This window comes from Choloepus didactylus, chromosome 18 (assembly GCF_015220235.1).
Source record: "Choloepus didactylus isolate mChoDid1 chromosome 18, mChoDid1.pri, whole genome shotgun sequence".
Classification (NCBI taxonomy): Eukaryota; Metazoa; Chordata; class Mammalia; order Pilosa; family Megalonychidae; genus Choloepus; species Choloepus didactylus.
The window spans coordinates 18,891,242-18,911,790 of NC_051324.1; the positions used below are offsets into that span (position 1 = coordinate 18,891,242).

The following is a 20,549-nucleotide window of genomic DNA, read 5'->3' on the forward strand; positions in this document are numbered from 1 at the left end:
AATAAAGTTTCAGTGGCTGAGAGATTCCAAATGGAGTCAAGAGTGACTCACTCTGGTGGGCACTCTTGCACACTAATAGATAACTTTTTAGGTTTTAATGTATTGGAATAACTAGAAGTAAATACCTGAAACTACCAAATTCCAACCCAGTAGCTTTGGTAATTTGAAGACGTATGTATGACAATGTAGCTGACAATGTGATTGTGAAAGCCTTGTGGATCACACCCCCCCTTTATCCAGTGTATGTATGGATAAGTAGAAAAATGAGGACAAAAAACTAAAGGAAAAATAGGGTGGAGGCAATGATGTGGGTGGTCTTTTTTTACTCTTATTTTTTCCTATTCTTATCTTCACTTTTTTGGGTATAAGGAAAATATTCAAAAAATAGATGGGGGTGATGAATGAACAACTATATGAAGGTAATATGAACAATGTACACTTTGGATGATTGTATGGTAAGTGAATATATCTTAATAAAATTGAATAAAGAAAGCAAGGTTTATTGAGTGTTATTCTAGTAGATTTTATAGAATGTCTAATGAGGTAGTGATGGTCTAGTTTCATTAACTATATAGTAGGATCAAAAATGTCTCCTGAAGTGTGTTCTTTTAGGAGTCCAGTGGGTGGGTAAATAATGTCCGGTATAATTATGTCTGCTCACCATCCGGTTGTATTTTGGGATCTGATATCATCCATTCATACCACTTTCCACTAATAATTACTGGATGCATTGAGAGAGCTACAGAGATGTATTAAGATATCTCCTGCCCTGAAAGCTTACAAGCATAGAAGGGGGTCAAATAATTTCATAGTCCAGTATAATGGGCATTTGGATAGTGGTTTTTTAACAATGCTTTACTAAATATTTATTTAAACTTTTGCTTTTGTGACACAAATTCCACCACTGATCTTTGGCCCCCATGTAGCGTATGTCCGATGTATCACATGGTTTCACTCTTCTTATACCTACTTTAGGGCTCTAGGGCACACCATAGACCAGGCAGCACTGAGAGTAAACAAGAACAACAACAAAAGATGTGGGTAAATATGAGTCTAGAGAAGTGACAACTTATTCTTCATGGAGGGAAGCTGCTTATCATCAAGAGAATCACAGTCCTGGGAGCTGTTCTTCATACCTGTCAGGAGGGTATGTCCTGGTGTCTCACACTTACTTCAGTTCTTCTATTGAACAGGCACCCTCCCATTGTGGGAATGAGCCAAATAGAGATTTATACCCTCAAATCACAAGCAATGTTTTCTTTTCAATCGCTTGACACAGCAGAGTAGAATTTTTATTCCTAATATGTAGATTTTGAAGATGAGGCTGAGACTTTCCAAACTATACTCTGCTATTCAGTAGCACAGCTGGGACATAAAACCATTGTTCTTGTGCTGCTGCTCTGCCAAAAGAGCAATAATGCATAGAAAGTGGTCATTTCACTAAGATTGCAGACTCTTCAAACTGTTTCAGGATTGCTGAGAATTAGGATTCTCTGGCTGGAAAGATGAAAGCTGGCGTCTTGGAAAGTAGTGACATTGCTGCTGGATTCCCAAGTGCATTCTAATTGGGGACTGAAGTGTCTAATGCATGCAGGACTTCACATTCCTTATGAGGACATTCTCTTGCTGAAGAGCTTCATGTCTCAGTTTCTCAGACTATAGATGAAAGGATTTAACATTGGGGTCACTGCCATGTACATCACAGTTATCACTGCATCCTTCAGACTGTAACTGGACAGAAAGCAGAAATACATGCCCATCACTGTCCCATAATACAAAGAAACAACTGTGAGGTGAGAACCACAGGTGGAGAAGGCTTTGATCACACCCTTGGTGGATGGAACTCATAAGACAGTGCCAAAGACCCGAACATAGGAGATGATGATGCATGTTAATGTCAAGGAGAAAACCCCAACCCCTAGGTACATCATCTTCACATTAAATTGGATGTCAGAGCAGGACAACATGAGCAAAGGTGTAATGTCACAATAGAAATTGGCCACTTTCTGGTTGCCACAGAAGGACAGACCAGCTGTGACTATAGCATGGAGTAGGGCATTGAAATTTGCCATCACCCAAGACCCAACAACAAGCAGGAAACAAGATGTCAGGTTCATAACTGTTGTGTAATGTACTGGGTGGCTTATGGCCACAGCCCAATCATATGCCATCACAGCTAAGATGTAGCTGTCAGTGTTATCCAAGGAAATCATGAAATACATCTGCGTGATGCATCCCCCAAAGGAGATGGCTCTGTTGCCTAAGAGATGATTTGTGAGCATCTTAGGGATGGTTACAGATGAGAAGAGGATGTCAACAAAGGAGAGGTTTGCAAGGAAAAAGTACATGGGGTTGTGGAGGCAAACATCAGAGCAAATGGCCCAGATGATGAGCAGGTTTCCCATCAGTGTGATGGGGTAAATGAAGAGGAAGAGGATGAAGAAGAAATCTTCCTGTGCCTGCTGGCCACTAACTCCCAGGAGGATGAAATACAGGGTTTTCTTTCCTCATGGCTACTTTAGCATGAATGGAAGAAATTTCAGAATTATTAAGTTGCTGTGTGTCATGACATCCTTACCCACCACTTTTGAATCCAGTGATCAGCTTACTCTCTCCCCAGGATTGCTAAATCCAGAGACAATATATGAGGGAAAAATCCCTGTTGGCCAGTGGGACTCATTCTTTACCCCCAGACATTCATGTTAAGAAGTATGCATTCTGTGAATTAGTGGTGCCCATTCCCCTGAAACCTAGCACTACCACCCAGACATTAGGTTTCAGTCATTTAACAAATAATTGACTTTTCATATTCCATGTGCCAGACATTTGTTAGGCCTCATGGAAAAGTTCACAAATATGTGAAAAGACTGTTTATTTATCCATTTATTGAACATCTAAGACATAGTCTCTGCCCTCAATTTAGCTGAATGTTTAAGCCAGAATCACACCCTAATTTTATTACAGGCAATAAGGAAGAATCTTCATTTGGAGTTTTTGACAAAATTCTCCATTTCAAAAGATGTGTCTGTCCATAAAATTAGGAATTCGTTCTCTTATCAAACTCAGAGGAAGCCAGAGCACATGTGATAACTGGTGTCTGGATTGCCATCATTAGATTGTAAATGACAAGGAATATTGGGTTTTGGTCCTAGGAAATCATCCTAATGAATTTATTTCCTCAGTGTCCCATTTTCAAACCTGACTTTCAGCATTTCCTCTGATAGGCTTTATATCTTTTTGAAATCCTTTATTATACATAGTCACAATGCTTTTCTCTTTGGTGTGTACTTCCCTTTTTTCATTATTTTTTAGTGACTTATCTAACTTCATAGTGGCTTCAACTACTGCTTAATCAATGACTCTCAGGTCCATATCTGTAGGCTTGATATGTCTTTACCCTATTTCTGTGCTCAGTCATACTGCCAGCACATCTCACCAAACCTCATAGTCTGCACATTTAACCTAAGCAAGCTTTCTCTGAGGAGGAAAACCATATCTTGTTTATGTTTATCTACTCCAGAAAAAATTGTTGTGGAGTATTGTTCATTATATGCACTGTTTACTTTGCACCCAATATTTCTTGAGTTGAAATGCAGGTGCATTTCATAGGTTCTACACATTTGGGATATTCATAGGCACACTCACCCAGTTTATTCCTCACCTTTACATTTGACCTTGTTGAGTCCTCATTTATAATAAGGCTTAACAGCTCAATTTTTCTATTTACTATCTAAGTGCTTTAGTAAGACCATCATCATTTTCTACCTGAAATATTGTAAGGCTCCCTTAACTGTTTGACTACAGGGGACCTCTGTCAAGCAGAAGACAATTTTGAAGAATTTAGATGAGAGAGACCATTTATTTATCACAAGGAGAAATTTTGCAATTTGGGGAACACCCAATTTTAAGACAAAAATGCTCCTCCTTCTCCCAAGAAAGTGGCAACTTACATAGCAAACAAATAAGGTTACACAAGAAAAAAATATGATTGGTTAAGGAAAAAGAAAGTAAGAAAAACAAACCTTGTAAGGGGATAGAAAGCTAATGGCAACTGACAAAACTTATTTCCCACCCATCACCTGCCAGCACCCCCCATTCATTTCCCAAAAAATCCTAGTTTAGGGTAAATCAAGGCCCAGGTTCAAAGAATGTTAGAACATCCTAGCAGTTGTGCAAGTTCAGAGTGTGCCAGATGACTTGTTTAGGCATGCATATGCAATTTCAACATGCACAGGTAAGTTAACTTATATTGAATCATATATAGATAAATTGACCTTTGCTTTACACATATATGGAAAAGTTGCCTCCAGGCCCTTGCTATTTAATGTAACACCTCCTTTTTGATCCCTCTTGTAATCTGAGGTCATATTAATTGTGTCAGTAATTACCAGCTGCTCACCGATATCCATGCTGTCCTCTTCTTTCTGGACATTCAGCTATACTACATTTCCCAGGCACCCTTGCAGTGAGGTGTGGCCATATGACTGAGCACTAGCCAATCCACAGATGAGGTCCAGGTCTTGGCTTCCTCTGTTCTCTCTCCTTCTGCCAGCTGATGCAAATGGCCAGGAGGCTGAGTGGAACACTGGAGTCACATGGTGGAATGTGCCTGTATCCTTCATTCTCCACATCCAGAAGGGCCACCTGCCACCAAGAACACCCGCTTGGAGCTGTTGTACAATATAGAAATAAACTTTTATTCTATTTAAAGCAGTATACATTTTGTGATCTATTTGTCACTGTAGTCCAGGCTATCCTAAGCTATTCACAGATTTTTCTATAGAAGTCTCTACTCAATGACAAAGTCAATCTATAATTAATTCAAGCACTAATTCTCAGTGTCTACTATTGTACACTTGTGAATTACATGCCAAGCACAGGATGTAGGCCTAATTATCTTTCCTCTGATATGATGTGCTTTCTCACCTCTGTACCTAAAGGAATATAGTTTCCACTCCTGAAATACCCTTTCCCATATCCAAACACAATCATAATATCTCAGGGTTGGAAGGATTGAGTAAAGCTCAATCAGAGGGCTCAGAGACTCTGGTTAGCTCATATGGTATGGAAATGTAAGGTTTCAGAGGTAAGGCTTCTGGCCAACTGGCAGACTAAGCTTATATTGACAGATCACATTTCCATTAAAACCCATAGATATTCAATAAAATTATAACCTAAAAACTTTCACAGAGGAAAACCTAAAACAAAGAAATAGGAGTACCTAGATATGGGAAACAAACAAAAAATTCAAAAGAATAGTTGCAAACCTAGATGATAATGTAATGCCCCCTTGGGATTTCTCACTAGGAATTATATGGAAAGGGCTGCGTTTTGGGGGTGTTAATGCCCCTTTCGTACAGGAGATGTGGTCAAAATCTGCCTGCATCAGGGAGCTTGACTTAAGTCCTCAGAATAAAACATTTGAAATATTGTACTACTTGTGAAAAGAGCATAGAAAAAAAATTTTCCATAAAAGAATTGGAAAGGAAAGAACAAAATGGATAGAACTCACAGGAAAAATGTGGTTGTGTGCCAAGAAAATTCAAGGGAATTTATAGATAAATTAAGAACATTAAGCAAATTTTAGGGATATAAGTCAATATTTAAAAAATCAATACTTTTTATATATTATAAACAATTAGAAAGTACCATCTTTAAAAGGATTCCTATTCAAAACAGCAATGGAAATTTAAGGATTCTGTGAATAGTTCTAACAAGTGGTCCAAGACCACTATCAAAAATTTGTAAAACTTTTCTGAAGGTAAAAAGAGAATACCTAAATGATTGGGAGATATGCAATGTTAATGGTTAGAATGACTCAACATGGAAAAAAATGTCAATTCTCCTCTAATGTATCTATGAATTTGATGCAAACTCAAACAAAATACCACAGGTTTCTTTAAACATGGGATGAAACAAACTGATACTAAAATTCACCTGGGAGAATAAGGAGCCAAAAAGAGCTAAGGTAATTTGAGGGAAAAAAATGAGGGTGGCAGAATTGTCCTTTCAGGTATCAAAGTGTTTTCCTAAGGCTTTATCTGTGGTAATTCAAACAGTGGGGCACAATGGGCTTGGGAACTGACAAACACCCCATGTAACAGACTAGCAAGCCCACCACAGACCAAACATATATTAGCAAGTTAGTATACGGCACGGGTTGTTTTCAAAATAGGCAAGGAAAGGTAGGATTACTTAGTAAATTGTAGTAGGACAAATGGGTACACATATATTAAATACAGAAAAACAATTCCTAAAGGCTTAATTGTGAAAAGCAAAACTTCCACAATTTTATAGGAAAAACTGTTCATAATATCAGGGTAGGAATTGATATCCTAAATCAGAATCAAGACACACAATCAAATATTGTAATCAATATTGTAAAATTTGACATGAAAATTTACATTTTTCTGAATAAGATATCATAAAGAAGGTGGACAGACAAGTGTTGGACTGGAAAGAGGTATTTGATACACACACAATCAATAAAGGATTTATATTCAGAATACAAAGAGCCTTACACACTAATAAGAAAAAGCCAAGAACCCAAGTGAAAATAATGAACAAAGACTTAAATATGCAAATCACGGAGAGGAAGCTCCTAAGAACCAAAAACAAAAGAAATGTCTAACCTCCTTAGTAACAAGAGAAATGCAAATTAAAACAGAAATCAGTTTAACGTCCTTCCTCGGACAATTGAAAAGTCTGACAATTTCAAGTGTTAGGTGTTAGGTTCAGAGCCGTTCAAGAATCCACACAAATGCAGCGAGTCATGGTTTAAGTAGAGAATTTAAGGTTTATTAGAGGAAGAAAGCAGAAGAAAGCAGGTGGGAGCCATCAGAAAAGAAAGAAAGGATAAATGGCTCCGGCCCTCTATCTGAGAGCAGCATTTTTTTAAAGGAAAAACCCACGTTGGGTATTGGGAGGGAAGGTCCTGCTGAATGTGTTCTGGGCCTCAATTGGGTGAGTGCTTATCAGTTTTTGCTGACTGGTTACTAGGGTTTTAACACACTACTCTTCTTTGTTGTGCACTATATTATCTATGTGAAGGAAGCAGGCCTTTTGGCTTGTTTGCGGTCATTCATCTTTATGGGGATATCTGATCCTGGCTTGTCTGCCCCCTGGAGTCTAGGAGCCACTGTGACTGGGATTCCTAAAACAGCCTTCAACCCTTAGTTTATGGCACACTTGGTATTTATGAGATAAGCAGCAGGGCCCATGGATCAGACATTCCTTCTATATGTTAGACTCTTTTTCTGGGGCCTGACATTAGGAAAAATGGAAACTTGTATGCCCTACTGATAGAACTGTAATGCACTGTAACCACTTTGTAAAACAATTAGGCAATCTCTTGTAAGTGTGTTGACAGTGAAATAACTGTCCAAAGGGGCCCATTAGCAGGCATCACTCAGTGTGGAGTGTAAGGTGGCTTTGTAGCTCCTCTAAGAGGAAGTGCACATATACACACACACACACACACACACACACACACACACACAAAACAGTATTGCTTCAGGAGGTAGAACTTGAGACTGAGGAAACCAAACCAAAACTATCCCTTTCAGATCCCTTTTTCATGGACAAAGTCCCCAGAAGAATTATTGGGTAGGGTCTACATTTTGATTATTGGTGTTCTTTGGTCAATGCTATGATCATTGGTACTGGATTGTGTAAGGAGTTGGGGAACCCAGGAAGGGGTGGTTTCTCACTCCACTCCCATGTGTTTATTCTCATCTCCCACATCTTTGAGGTATTGGATTCTGGAATCATGCTAAGATTCGAGTCCTGACCTTGTTATTACCTCTCTGTGACTTTAAGTAGTTCATTTCATCTTTTTTTTTTTTCAACTGAAAAAATGACCTATTAGTTCTACTTACATGTTGTGGGTTTTGTCTAGGTCAAAGAAGAAAATGCATTAATTCAGTTGTGAACAAACAGTAAGTACTCAGTTAAAAGCTGGCTATTCCTCCACATCACTGCCCTAAAGACTTTTATTCAGTGTCCTCAGTCCCTACCAGGTGAGTCTGTGCTGAGCTCAGGTGAGGTGAAAATGGTCTGGTCCTGTGGCCTTCACTCCTCTTCCACAAATGGAGGATTTATAGCCAGCTGGTGTAGCACCTGATAGCACTACCTTTTGGGGACAGACATGCTGGAGAAATGGTCAGTAGTAAGTTGGCTTGGAGTGCAGTACCTGGTCATCTTTTCCTGAGGTGGAGAAGACAAGACTGGAGGGTTGGGAATGATGAGCTCTGAGATTCCCAACTGCAGAGTAGGTAGGGCAGCCAGGGCACTGGGGGCTGGAGCTGTCATGGAGCCTGAGGATGGGGAGGGTTTTTCCTCTTCAATGAAGCCAGCTGTGTCTTAGCATAGAGGAAATTTGGAAATATTCACCAGGTTATAAAGTCTCTTGAAACCCAACCCCTCTGGGTCTTCATTCAGGCCAAGTCTCAGTAACTGCTGGGACTCATTTCACTCTCCTCCATCCATGCCCTCAGGGAAAATAGAATCTGTCAGGAGTAATCATTAACAGAGTTTTTCCCAGAGCAAGGATGGGCTGGAGAGTTTCCAGGAGAGTATGTCCCCAGGGTTGAAGCTCAGGGTGACCTCTCTAGGATCTTTGTGGAAATGTTGGCCCCTCTCTTCTGTCCGTCAGCAGAAACTTGGAAATGCCCCTTTGGAGCTCCAAGGACTATGGTGTAATTGATTCCTGGCCTTCCTTCCTGCCTAAACTGAAACCTTTCTGGTGTCAAGTGTGGAAAAGTGAAAGAATTTTATTTCATCTTTGTCCTTGGGTCTGATTTGAGTAGGGTTAGGGTGGGAGTTATGCTTTCTCCTATCTAGCATGCTGATAGAAGGTCTCCTAAATTTTTAGATTCTGAGAGGTGGAAAGTGTCTAGATGTCATCTAATCCACTTCTTGAATGTGTCACTGTTACAACTGCTCTGAAGAGTGGTCATTATCTTATGCCTTAGCACCTTCAGTGGCAGAGAAGTGTGACCTTTCTGAGAGGACCATGGTGAAGACTGTGAGCTCTGGGTCTGTAGAAGTCCCTGACACTTACTAATTTGGACAGTTATTTTCCTTACTTATCTGTAAATCAGAAATAACACAATAATAATAATATTATCATAAAATTGTTTGGCAGATCAAATGTAATAATACCTGAAAATTTCCTTAAACAGATCCTGGAACATAGTTCAGTTTGTTTTGAAAGTCACTTAGTAAATGTTAGTTGTTATTTCACTGCCACCTACAGTAGTTGTTTACTTGTTGAACATGTCTCCAAATCTCCTCTCACTTTATGCACATAGTAGATGTTGAAACTATTTGCTAAAATGTCTTTTCCTCTCCACAAGATTCAGGTCATAGATCCTTATGGGTCTTGTTGTCTGTTGCCCTGTATTCAATCAAACTCCATTTCCCAGGACACTGCCTGCCCAGACACAGAAAGGATGTCACCTCATGATACATATTTTCTTCCTAGTAATTATATTTTATATAAACATGATTTACATTTATAAAACATATTTTGTCCTACTCAGAATTTCTTACTATTTGTCATGTTTTATTTATTGCATGCAAATTAGGTGTAAGGAATCATGTGGGGGTGTAGAAGAGAACTATGAAAAAAATTATTTAACTTTCAAAAATTTGCAAATAGTATCTGCAGAAAGTTACTGCAGTATTCATTAACTTATCCAGAGAATCTCTGACCCAACTCCCCCAAAGGAGAAAATCTCTGGATGATGAGATGGGGTAAATTTCATTGTCTGTTGGCAAATTCCAGCCCTGGTTAAATCCCTTCATATTTAAGGCCATTCTTAAAAAAGGAATTATCCATGAAATATGTTTACAATGTAAGAGAAAGGTAGAAACAATCTAAGTATTTGGAAGAAAAGCTTGTACTTGAAAACGATTTATAAAAGGGAACATAAAAATTTTATTTATTATTTTTTACATTGTTAAGACATCAAAAATAAGAGGCAGTGTACATAGAGAGAAATTTAGAAGGCAATAACATTTATTTGGAAGCAGAAGACAGGAATGAATAAAGAGCAGAACTAAGATTTAAATTGGCAATTTAGGCAGAATTGACATTTCAGAAAATAAATTAGTAATATGGAAGATGGACTTCCTTCTAGAGGGATTATTAAAAGGACAAAGATTTTAAAACATAATAGAGAATAGATATGTTGGGGAGAATGTGGAGATCTGACTTAAGAATTATAGTAGCTCCACAAAAAGAAACCAGAAGGGAACAAAAGTAATGAATGATTTAACTTAAAATAAGATAATATTATAGAGAATCAGAAACCTGAGATTTCAAATTTAATGTCTTACCATATTCTGGAGAATATTAATGAAAATATTCCTACTCATATTCTAGTGACAGTTTCTGCTTTAACAATAGAATAACTTTATTTAAAAATGAAATTTTAATGACAGAGAATAACACATTACTTAAAAAGAAGTAGAAGTTCAAATTGGCTTCACAGTATTCTCTAAAATATACCAAATGTCATAAGACACTAAAGAATTATCAGAATTTTATGTGGAAAATTTCGCAACTCAAAATTCCATACCCAGTTATGTTAATTCTTTTGTAATTGTGTTTATAAAAATTAAATGAAAATACTGAAAATATTTCTTTAAAGACACCATTTTCAAATATTTGAATAAGTTAAAAAGACCATGAATTTTAGACTGTTAAGATTAAAAAAGAAACTAGACCCATCCCTCATACACACATACAAAAAATTAGTTTGAGATGGATCATGGAACTAAATATGAACAGTTAACTACAATACTTCTAGAAGAAAACATGGAAGAATATCTTCATGACCTTGTAGAAGGCAAAGATTTTTAAACAGAACATGAACACAAAACTAATCCTACTAAATGACAAATTGGCCTTTATTAAAATTAAGATGTTTACTCATCAAAATACATTAAGTGAAAAAACAAGTCACAATAGGGCAATCTTCAAATACATATATTAGACAAAGAACTCATCTCCTAGATATAAAAAAGTATAAATCAATGAGATGATTGACAACCCAATTAAAAATGTGCAGAAGACTTAAATAGGCCATCATAAAAGATGACCAAATGATCAAGAAGCATATGAAAATGTGGTCAAACTCATTACTCGTCAAGGATGAGTAAATAAACACTGCAATGACATAGCACTGTATATACCTACCAAGATGTCTAAAAGTTGAAGGACTGACAAAAACATGTGTTGACAAGGCTGTAAAGTAACTGTAACTCTTACATTGTTGGGAATTTAAACTGGTATGTTGTGGTTTGCTAAAGCTGCTGTTATGCAAAATACCAGAAATGGATTGGCTTTTATAAAGAGGATTTATTAGGCTACAAATTTACAGTTCTGAGGTCTTAAAGTGTCCAAACTAAGGCATCAACAAGAGGATACCTTCAATGAGGAAATGCTGATGGCATCCAGAACACCTCTGTCAGCTGTAAAGGCACATGGCTGGAGTATGCTCTTCCTTTGCCCCTGAGTTCTGGTTTCAAAATGGCCTTCTCCAAAATGTCTCTGGGCTTCTGTCTCTCTTAGCTTATTTCTCTCAGCTTCTGTGCATCTTGCTTGTTCTACCAGGGTGTTCCTCTCTAAGCATCTGGGGATCCTCTCTTAGCTTCTCCAGGGCAAACTCTGGGATTCATCTCTTAGCTTCGTATCTCCAAATAAATTTGTCTGCATCTCCAAGTGTGTGGCATCTGTGTTGGCCCCTGAGCTCTCTTATGGACTCCAGTGAACTAATAGAGACCCACCTTGAATGGGTTGGGTCTCACCTCCATGGAAATAATCTAATCAAAATGTGTCACCCACAGTTGAGTGGGTCACATCTCCATGGAAACAACCTATCAAATGATCCCAGCCATGATAAGTCTGCCCCCACAAGACTGCATTAAAAAACATAGTCTTTCCTGGGGTACAAAAGAGTTTCAAACTGGCACAAGTACAATGATTTTGGAAAACTGTTGGCCAGTATCTATATACCTTACAACACAGCAATTCTATTCTTATGTTTATATCCCCAAAAGTGGGTTAAGGTGATATGTACCAGGTATCTTTATTGAAAAGATGATATTTTTGTTTTGTAATTAATAAAAATCTCACAGAGAGATACATTAGGCTAAGCAAATACTCTGTTACTTGTCATACTGCTATGCACTAAGATTGGCATCCATTAATGAGTCCTGTTTATAACAATTATTACTGTGGTGTTTGTCAAATGTTGATTATTTCTAATTCCATCATTCCTTCTACATTTAGTAGTTGAAATTCTATCCCAAAATTTTTTCTCCTTCCTTCACTCCTTCCTTTTTCATTCATTCATTCATTCTGTCAATATGGTAACATGAAAATAATAGGTTTATGTGTCAACTTGGCCAAGTGATGGTGTCCAGGTGTCTGCTCAAGCAAGCACTGTCTTAACCATTACTGCAAGGACATTTGTGGCTGGTTAACAAACCAGAAGTCTGGTTTATTAAATCATCAACTGAGTGCACCTGTGACTGATTGTGTTAATGAAGGGCATCTCTTCTGCAATGAGATAATTCAACAAGCTGGATTTAATCCAATTAGTTGAAGACTTTTAAGGAAGAGAGAGAGAGGACCTTCAGTTAGCCCATGAAGCATTCCCTGAGTTCATTGAACACCTTCATTGGAGTTGCCAGCTCACTGCCTGCCCTATGTAATTTGGACTCATGCATCCCCACAGTTGAATGAGACATTTTTATAAAATCTTATTATTTACAGATATCTCTTGTTGCTTCTGTTTCCCTAGAGAACCCTAACTAATACAATGAATACTTACTTTAATGTTATTCTATGAGTGATCATCCATTACTCTCATTATTTTGTTGCTTGATTTGTCCCAAATTTGGCCAGTGGGACAAGTTGGTTTCTCTGTTCTTTTATCTTTCTTTGAACATTTTTCTCCTTTCTGGTATAAGAAGATATACAGGCTCACCTTTTATTTTTCCTATCCCACACTTGTAATTAGATATTTCTCATAGAATAGAGTGGTATTTCAAATCTAAGATCTTGGTGACAGGTGTCCCCATTTCTTTTGAGGTGTCATTGCTTTTAAGTTCTCTCAGTGGACAGAGCTAAGAAATGTATGTATGCATTAGCACATAGCATATACACACATATATGTATGTATGTATGTATCTATCTATGTAATCTGTCTAAAGATATCTATCATCTGTCTATCTTCAAAAGCATGAGGCTACACTGATACTTCCATTTCCTGTGCAACACCATAGGGTTCATTTAGCAGTCCCCATTCTCATGCTTCTAACTCCCTTCTGCAACAGTGGAACACCTGGCTCTCACAATATATTTACTTATTTGCTTATTTATGGAATACACATAAAATAGTATCAGAATGCTAACCCATACCACTGTGAAGAACAAATCAGTAACCCCAATACAATGTTTGTTTTTAATTTTGTCTTTAGGCTGAAAGTGTGTAGTAAAAATATTGTGTTCAAGAGTGACTTGGGTTAGCTCTTTCCTCACCATTCAGTGCAGTTCTGTTACTCACTTGAAATGTAGTTACTTGTCTTTAATGTGTACCTTGATCCTCGACTTCCTCTGGATGGATTCTCACCATCTATTGTGCCCCAATCTTTGTCCTTCTTGTTCTCCCATGAAGCCTAGAGTGACCTTTTCATGAAGAATTTGACAAATAATCTACACTAAAGTGAGAATGACTGTGATTGCACATATTTTCTACTTTTCAAAGGGTGATTTGTTCTACATATGAAATTCAAATTCTAGCATAGGCCTTTTGTAATTAATTAAAATAGGTGTCATTTCATATAACAGGGTCCAAAGAAACTATTTTGGATGGATGGGGAAGATTTTCTAGTTTAGCCCAAGACATAGGCAGTCAATTTTTCTTGGAGAAAATCCCAATATGGTTGGAAAAAATCCTTTCCATCTTCCCAGAAACTGCTCCCAAGGGGATATATAGAGCATGCGGCAATTAATAAGTTCCCATTTCTCACAAGACACCCAAGAGACCTCACACTGTGGCCACCAAGGAAATAGACAGGGCAAGTCTCCTTATAGCCCAGGGCTGGAGACCCTAAGGATTATGCCAGAGGTCCAGAAGTTAATGAACAGAAAACTCCCCATCTGCATCCCTGCTGCACTTGGGTTGTAAGAAAGACTTGCTGCATCAGCGGCTAAAAAACCAGCCATGAGCCCATCTCTTTGTTCCAGGGAAGGATGGCCTTTGAGGATTCAGGTAGCTCTTTCATGTTAATTTCCAATGATGTAGAGGACTGAACAAGAGGCAGTAGTTCATAGGAGACAGTGACTGAGATGGACACAGACAGGAAGGTAAGCTTTATGGCTGGGAAGGTACTCAAGCTCTGAGCTGTCCCTGTTCTTAATAGCAAACATGACCCAGTATATCTTAGGAGGTGAAAGGAATATGCAGGTAAACAGGGCAAGGTCTCCATGTCCAAAGAGTCCAAGTCAAGTAAGGAAAGCTTTTGACAATGAAAGAATAACAAAATCTTGATACTTCCCCTGTATTGGAGGAAGGAACCCTTTCCAAATAGAAGGTGAGAAATTACCAGGCAGTCTATGGGGGTACAGAATAAGGAGTACAGTAATTAGGTGATGGAGGTGAGTGGTCAAAGGAGGACCCTGTAGGCTTATATGGCCAGGGAAGTCTCCACAGACAAGGAGGGCTTTTAAAACAGCTGTGGATTTCAATCTCTAGCCACAGTGAGCAGACTCAGTATGCTGGGCCTTTGGAAAAAGGATCTGTGCTTTGACTGAGAAATTCCTTCTGGCAGGACTGTTCCTTTTCATCAGGGAGCCACAGGTTTGGGTAGGAAGGAGAACATCTGCTAATCTCTTGCTCTAAGTCACACATTCTTAGTTAGTCCACCACAGTAAGTTGCAGAAAGTACATGGTTCTAGAAGTCTAAGTAGATAGGGTCAAATGGAAGGCACCACAGAAATTCAGGGAAACTAGTTTTTGATACAACACTTTGCATACCTTTAAATTTCATGGGCTTCAGTTTCCTTACTGTAACACAGAGGGGTTGATTTTCTTATCTGCCAGTGTCCACTCCAAGCCTTTGTTCACTCAGGCATCATATGTTTCAACAATTTTGTGCCAGGCATTATCATATGCAACAGTAAATCACACTGGTGAACAGAACCATAGGGGCCAGACTTCTTGAAGCTTTCAGTCCAATGGTGAAACTGCCTTAACCAAGTAGCATAAATTATAGAGGTGTTGAAATAGGGGGATAAAGGTTAATATTGGAATGCCCAGCAAAGCGCAGAAAACTCTAGGTGTCTTTTGGGATATTTATGCTGGGATGTAAAGGATGAGTAGGATTTAAATGAATAGGGAGTGATTGGTCATGGAGAGAGAGTGCTCCAGGCAGAGGGGAGAGCAAGTGAGAACATCCAGAGGTGAGGATTGAGCAGTGGGGGGAGCCTGTATGTGACAGAGGGATGATGGTGATGATATGAACAGGTCATGGGGAGAGCACCAGGGTCAGGCTGGACACTGGTGGAGGGACTCATGGGACATGGGATAGGGTCTGTTGGACAATGAGAGTGAGGTAGTTGCCCCAGATCAGAAGGGACAACCAACTGGCCAGATGTAGCTATTTGGGTCTAAATGTTTGCTATACACCACCATTCTCCCTTCTGAAATACACAATGGATTTGGAGTCAAAAGGGTAAAGATCAACTCCAGATCCTGCTACTTTATCAGTTTCTGACCTTGGGGCAAGTCCTTCAGCCTCTTTGAGCCTCAGTTTCCTCATTTATGACAGGCCAATAGCAATATCTACCTCCAGTGAGGGGGTTTAGGACATGGCAATGGAACATCCTGGGTCAGGACCCTGGAAGGGACCCACTGAATATGAATTCCCTTCCCTTTAATGCCATCTTCCCTTCACACCCTGCACCCCCCTTGTCAGCAATGAGGCTCTGTCCCAAATAAAACTCACTTAGATTACCTTTACACAACATGCCTCTTTCCTTAGGATGGGGGTCTTTCCCTGAGCCTGCACTCTCAGGTATGGCAAAGCAGAGATCCTGCCCAGTGTACCCAGCCACACCTTGTCCAGGTATATGACACAGCCCCCAGAGACCTCTGTCCAGCTGTGAGGGGTCTAGACCTCACTCCTCTCAGCTCCTGGAGTCATGCTCTCCCCTCCTCCCTGCTCTGCTCCTGTCTCTTGCTCACTGTGACATGCTCCTGCAGGTTTTTTCACTTCCTTGATAATGCCTTTGGCATATTGGATGGTGTAATATGTTGGAATTGTTGTCTACAATTGTTTCTCTATGATGACTTCTCTTCAGATGGGAAACTTGAAGTTTCAGGGCTTTTATTTTAATTCCATTTTACTGAGACATATTCACATACCAGATAAGCACCCAAAGTGTACAATCAGTGGTGCATGGTATAATATAGTTGTGCATTCATCACCACCACCAATTTTTAAACATTTTAATTACTCCAAAAAATAAGAATAAAAATAAAAACTAAATAAAAAGGGACACCCCAAACCTGTCATACCTCATTCCCCCTCCCCAATTATTTATTTATTTATTGTCATTTTCTTACTCTTCTGTCCATACACTGGATAAAGGTAGTGTGAGCCACAAGGTTTTCATAATCACACAGTCACACCATAAAAGCTATATAACTATACAGTCATCTTCAAGAATCACGGATACTGGATTACAGTTCAACAGTTTCAGGTATTTCCTTCTAGCTATTTGAATGCACTAGAAACTAAAAGGGGATATCTATAAGACATATCTATGAAAAACCTCCAGAATGACCTCTCAACTATTTGAAATCTCTCAGGCATGAAACTTTATTTTCTTTCATTTCTATTCCCCCTTTTGATCCAAGAAGGCTATCTCAGTCTCATGGTGCTGGGTCCAGGCTCATCCCCAGGAGTCATGTCCCACATAGCTAGAGATTTACACCCCTTCAGGGCATTTTTCTTGTGACATTTCTGTGTAGAACCAGCAGTTTCCCTATTAGTTATTATTCATGTTTGAATGATTCAAATTTTTCTAGAGCAGAGATTTAGCAAGAATATCCTTTGACTGGTTGTGGTAGAAAGGGGGGAAGAATTAAGTAGACTTGCCTAGATTTTCAGCTCAAGGACTCCCTTACCTGAGAGATGGAGGCTTCTTTAATATCTACTGCTTTGGTTTCCTGTACAATTTTCACATTTTTCCCATGATATTCCCTTATGCTTACTTTACTGTATTGTTACTAAGACTTTTCTACCACACACATCACTCCAGGTAAGGCCCTCTTTATAGGCATGAATATTAGTTGAGTTTTGTGGATTCTGGAAATTGACCACCATTCTTTGTATTCTGGCAATTTACCACCACTTACCTAACTTGATTGATGGCTGCAGTTTCCCACGCTGGTTATGTTCATCTGGAGTGTTTTCTTCTCTTCATTGACAAGGTTTTTAGAGTTGTGGGATACCTCTCTCTCCCTGTTTCATTGAAAGTATAAAATTTTTCATTTAAATTTTACTATTTTGAAGGCACTGTTGAAAGTACCATGCAAAAGACAAAAAATATAAAAGACCATCTCGGTTTTTTTATAGGATCACAAAAATTTTCAATTCAAGTGCTGAAAGAGTAAAACTCATAAATGATTTGTAAGCAAAATGTTGTGGAAGTTAATTCTAAACACAAACTTTTTGTATAGAAGGATCAGTGAAATTTTATGTGGTAGGTGATATGTAAATGCATGGCATTTTGCCAGTCAGAGATGGAAAGAAATACTGCCAATAATTGTCCTCCTTCACTTGGGGGAATATTTACTTCCTTCTCCTGATGTTTCTTTCCATGTGAAGTGTTTATCCATCAGATGAATATCCCTGGACCCACTCCAATGCTTTTGTGTAGCTCAACCCTGGAGGACTTACCTGATTGCTGAATTTTGGTCCTCAGATTCTCTTCTCTTCAGGAACCGGATCATTTTCAGAAAACACACTTTCTGCTTTTTTCCTCCAAGTTACATGTTTTATAGGGGCAGCTCTTCTCCTGTGAGAGATCAATGATTATCCACCTAAGCCTGGAAAGGAAAATATATTTAATTTTGGAAAAGTTATGAAAAGAACTCACTTAGTGAACACAGCTAAGACACATTCTACAGCCTAGTCTTTTTCAGTAATGAATGTGATTTTCTTTTCTCCACCTGATTGCTTAACCCCTCTGCCTAATTCTAAGTTGGTTCCACACATGGAGGGAACAGGCATTTTTAGATGTTGTGCCTATTCAAGCACTAACATCAGTGACCTGCTCAAATATCTGCAAAACTATCCCTATGCAGGCTCTCAGTTCCCTATTTCAGCCCTCAGTTCCCTACTTTGGCCCTCATTTCCCTATTTCAGCCCCCAGTTCCCTGTCCATCTTCATCTCAGCCTCCAATCCCTTCTCCCTGCTCAAAGCTCCTGTCCCCATCTCTGAACCTGTTCTGGTCTTCTAACCTCTTGTTCTGTGCTCAAGAGCTTGTCTCTAAACATATTGTCCCCATCCACCTGGTGAAACCCTGTGGCCCAGAGCCCAGCCTCTCCTGCCTCATTCTGCTTTGTGTCAGAAATGAGTGTGTGTGTGTGTGGGATGGGGGGACAAAGAGAGACTAAATATTTTTATTTCTTCTTCATAGTTTCCCCAACACCTTGAAGAAATAGCTTTTAGACTGTTGAAATGTTTTTTGGAAGAAGGGATATTATGAACTTCTGTTTTTGAAATAATGATTTTGGCATCCGGGGTACAGTGGATCAGAACAGATACAGTCTGTGGTCTGAGAGAGGTTTGGAGGCAGCTGAAGGTGTGGGGGACCCTGAAAAACCAATTTTATAGGATTTTAACATGGACAGTCCATCCCATTAGATTAAAAATTATCTGAGTTTATTATCTGTCTTATTTACCTTGCACTGTGTGAGGTGCAGCTTAGTACTTATACAATCTGTGGAATGAATGAGTGAATTAATGAATTAATGAGTGAGTGGAGGAAACTATCTCAAATCCACTGAGACTACATCTGCAGAAATAGAAACTACAACTAAAGAAATTGTGGACAAAAAGGAGTGCAGAGAAACCAAACAAGCAACCTACTTTAGTTCTCTTAAGGTGTGTCTCCCACACTTCCTAGCATTGTGTATTTAGTAGGATTCAGTAAATATTCATGGCACATATAGTGGGTAGTTCATGCAAATACATTAAAGCCATTCTTTAATCCTCTTCTCTAGAGTTCACGGAATGGCATGTTCCCCAATCATCTAGAGTGAAATAGTTTAGAGAATTTTATTTTGTCTCACTTGAGGTCTGTCTCTCTGACCTCTGGGCTCATGGCAGGAGGGAAACAGACCAGTATCTTGAAGTTTCTTCTCTGGGTGCTCTCAGAGCAGCCAGAGCAGCAGCACATCCTCTTCCTGCTGTTCCTGTGGATGTACGTGGTCACTGTGGCTGGGAACCTGCTCATTGTCCTGGCCATTGGCACCAACAGGCATCTCCACACACCCATGTACTTCTTCCTCACCAGCCTGTCCTGTGCAGACATCCTGTTCACTTCCACCACTGGAACCTCCAGACGCAGAGCAGGTCCATTTCCTATGCAGGATGCCTGACTCAGCTCTACTTCTTCCTGACCTTTTGGGACATGGACATCTTTCTCCTGGCCACCATGGCCTATGACTGCTACATGGCCATCTGTCACCCTCTGCACTACACAGTGGTCATGAGCCCCCACTGCTGCATCCTCATGGTCACTGCCTGCTGGACGCTTACAAATCTTGTTGCCATGACCCACATCTTCCTCATGTTCTGGCTTTCCGTCTGCTCAGAGAAGATCATTCCTGACTTCTTCTGTGATCTGGGCCCCCTGATGAAGGTGTCCTGCTCTGACACCCAGGTCAATGAGATTTTCCTCCTCTTTGTGGGGGGAGCAGTTATTTTAAGCCCCTTTATGCTCATTTTGGTGTGTCATATACACATTGTTTCAGCCATCCTCCAAGTTCCCTCTGCCCAGGGAAGGCACAAAGGCTTTTCTACCTGTGGTTCCCACATCACTGTTGTTTCCTTGTTCTTTGAGACAGTGATTGGGGCTTATCTGTGCCCCTCATCATCTTCCTTCAGCTCAGTAGAGAAGGAAACAGAAGCTGCTGTCATGTACACAGTGGTGACTCCCCTGCTGACCCCCTTCATTTACAGCCTACAGAACAAGGACATGCAGAGTGCACTGGGGAGACTTCTCAGGGGCAAAGTCTCTTACTTGAGGGGTCACTGATGTCAGCAGAGAAAATGCAAGTGTCCTCTCTCCCCTCCAGTGAGGGACTGACAGACATTTCTACCATGAGGGTCTCATTCTGAATCTCAAATTTGCCTTATCACCAGTCCCCTTCCTGAATCCCCACCATGGTTTGGTATTATCAGGAAAAATTCTGTATTGTGCTTAAAGTTAATCTGAGTCACTTACTCATTTGTCAGTTTT

At 39.5% G+C, this 20,549-nt stretch overlaps 1 protein-coding gene and 1 pseudogene across 1 annotated transcript; one reads left to right on the forward strand and one right to left on the reverse strand.

Moving 5' to 3' along the window:
• Nucleotides 1–1,607: 1,607 nt before the first annotated feature.
• On the reverse strand, nt 1,608–4,409 carry LOC119514660 (annotated as a pseudogene).
• Nucleotides 4,410–19,401: 14,992 nt separating this feature from the next.
• Nucleotides 19,402–20,345, forward strand: LOC119514662 (olfactory receptor 1P1-like). Its single transcript, XM_037810461.1, is given in 2 exon segments — nt 19,402–19,636; nt 19,639–20,345. Coding segments are annotated over 2 exon segments (936 nt in total). The 5' UTR covers nt 19,402–19,407.
• The last annotated feature ends 204 nt before the right edge of the window (nt 20,346–20,549 follow it).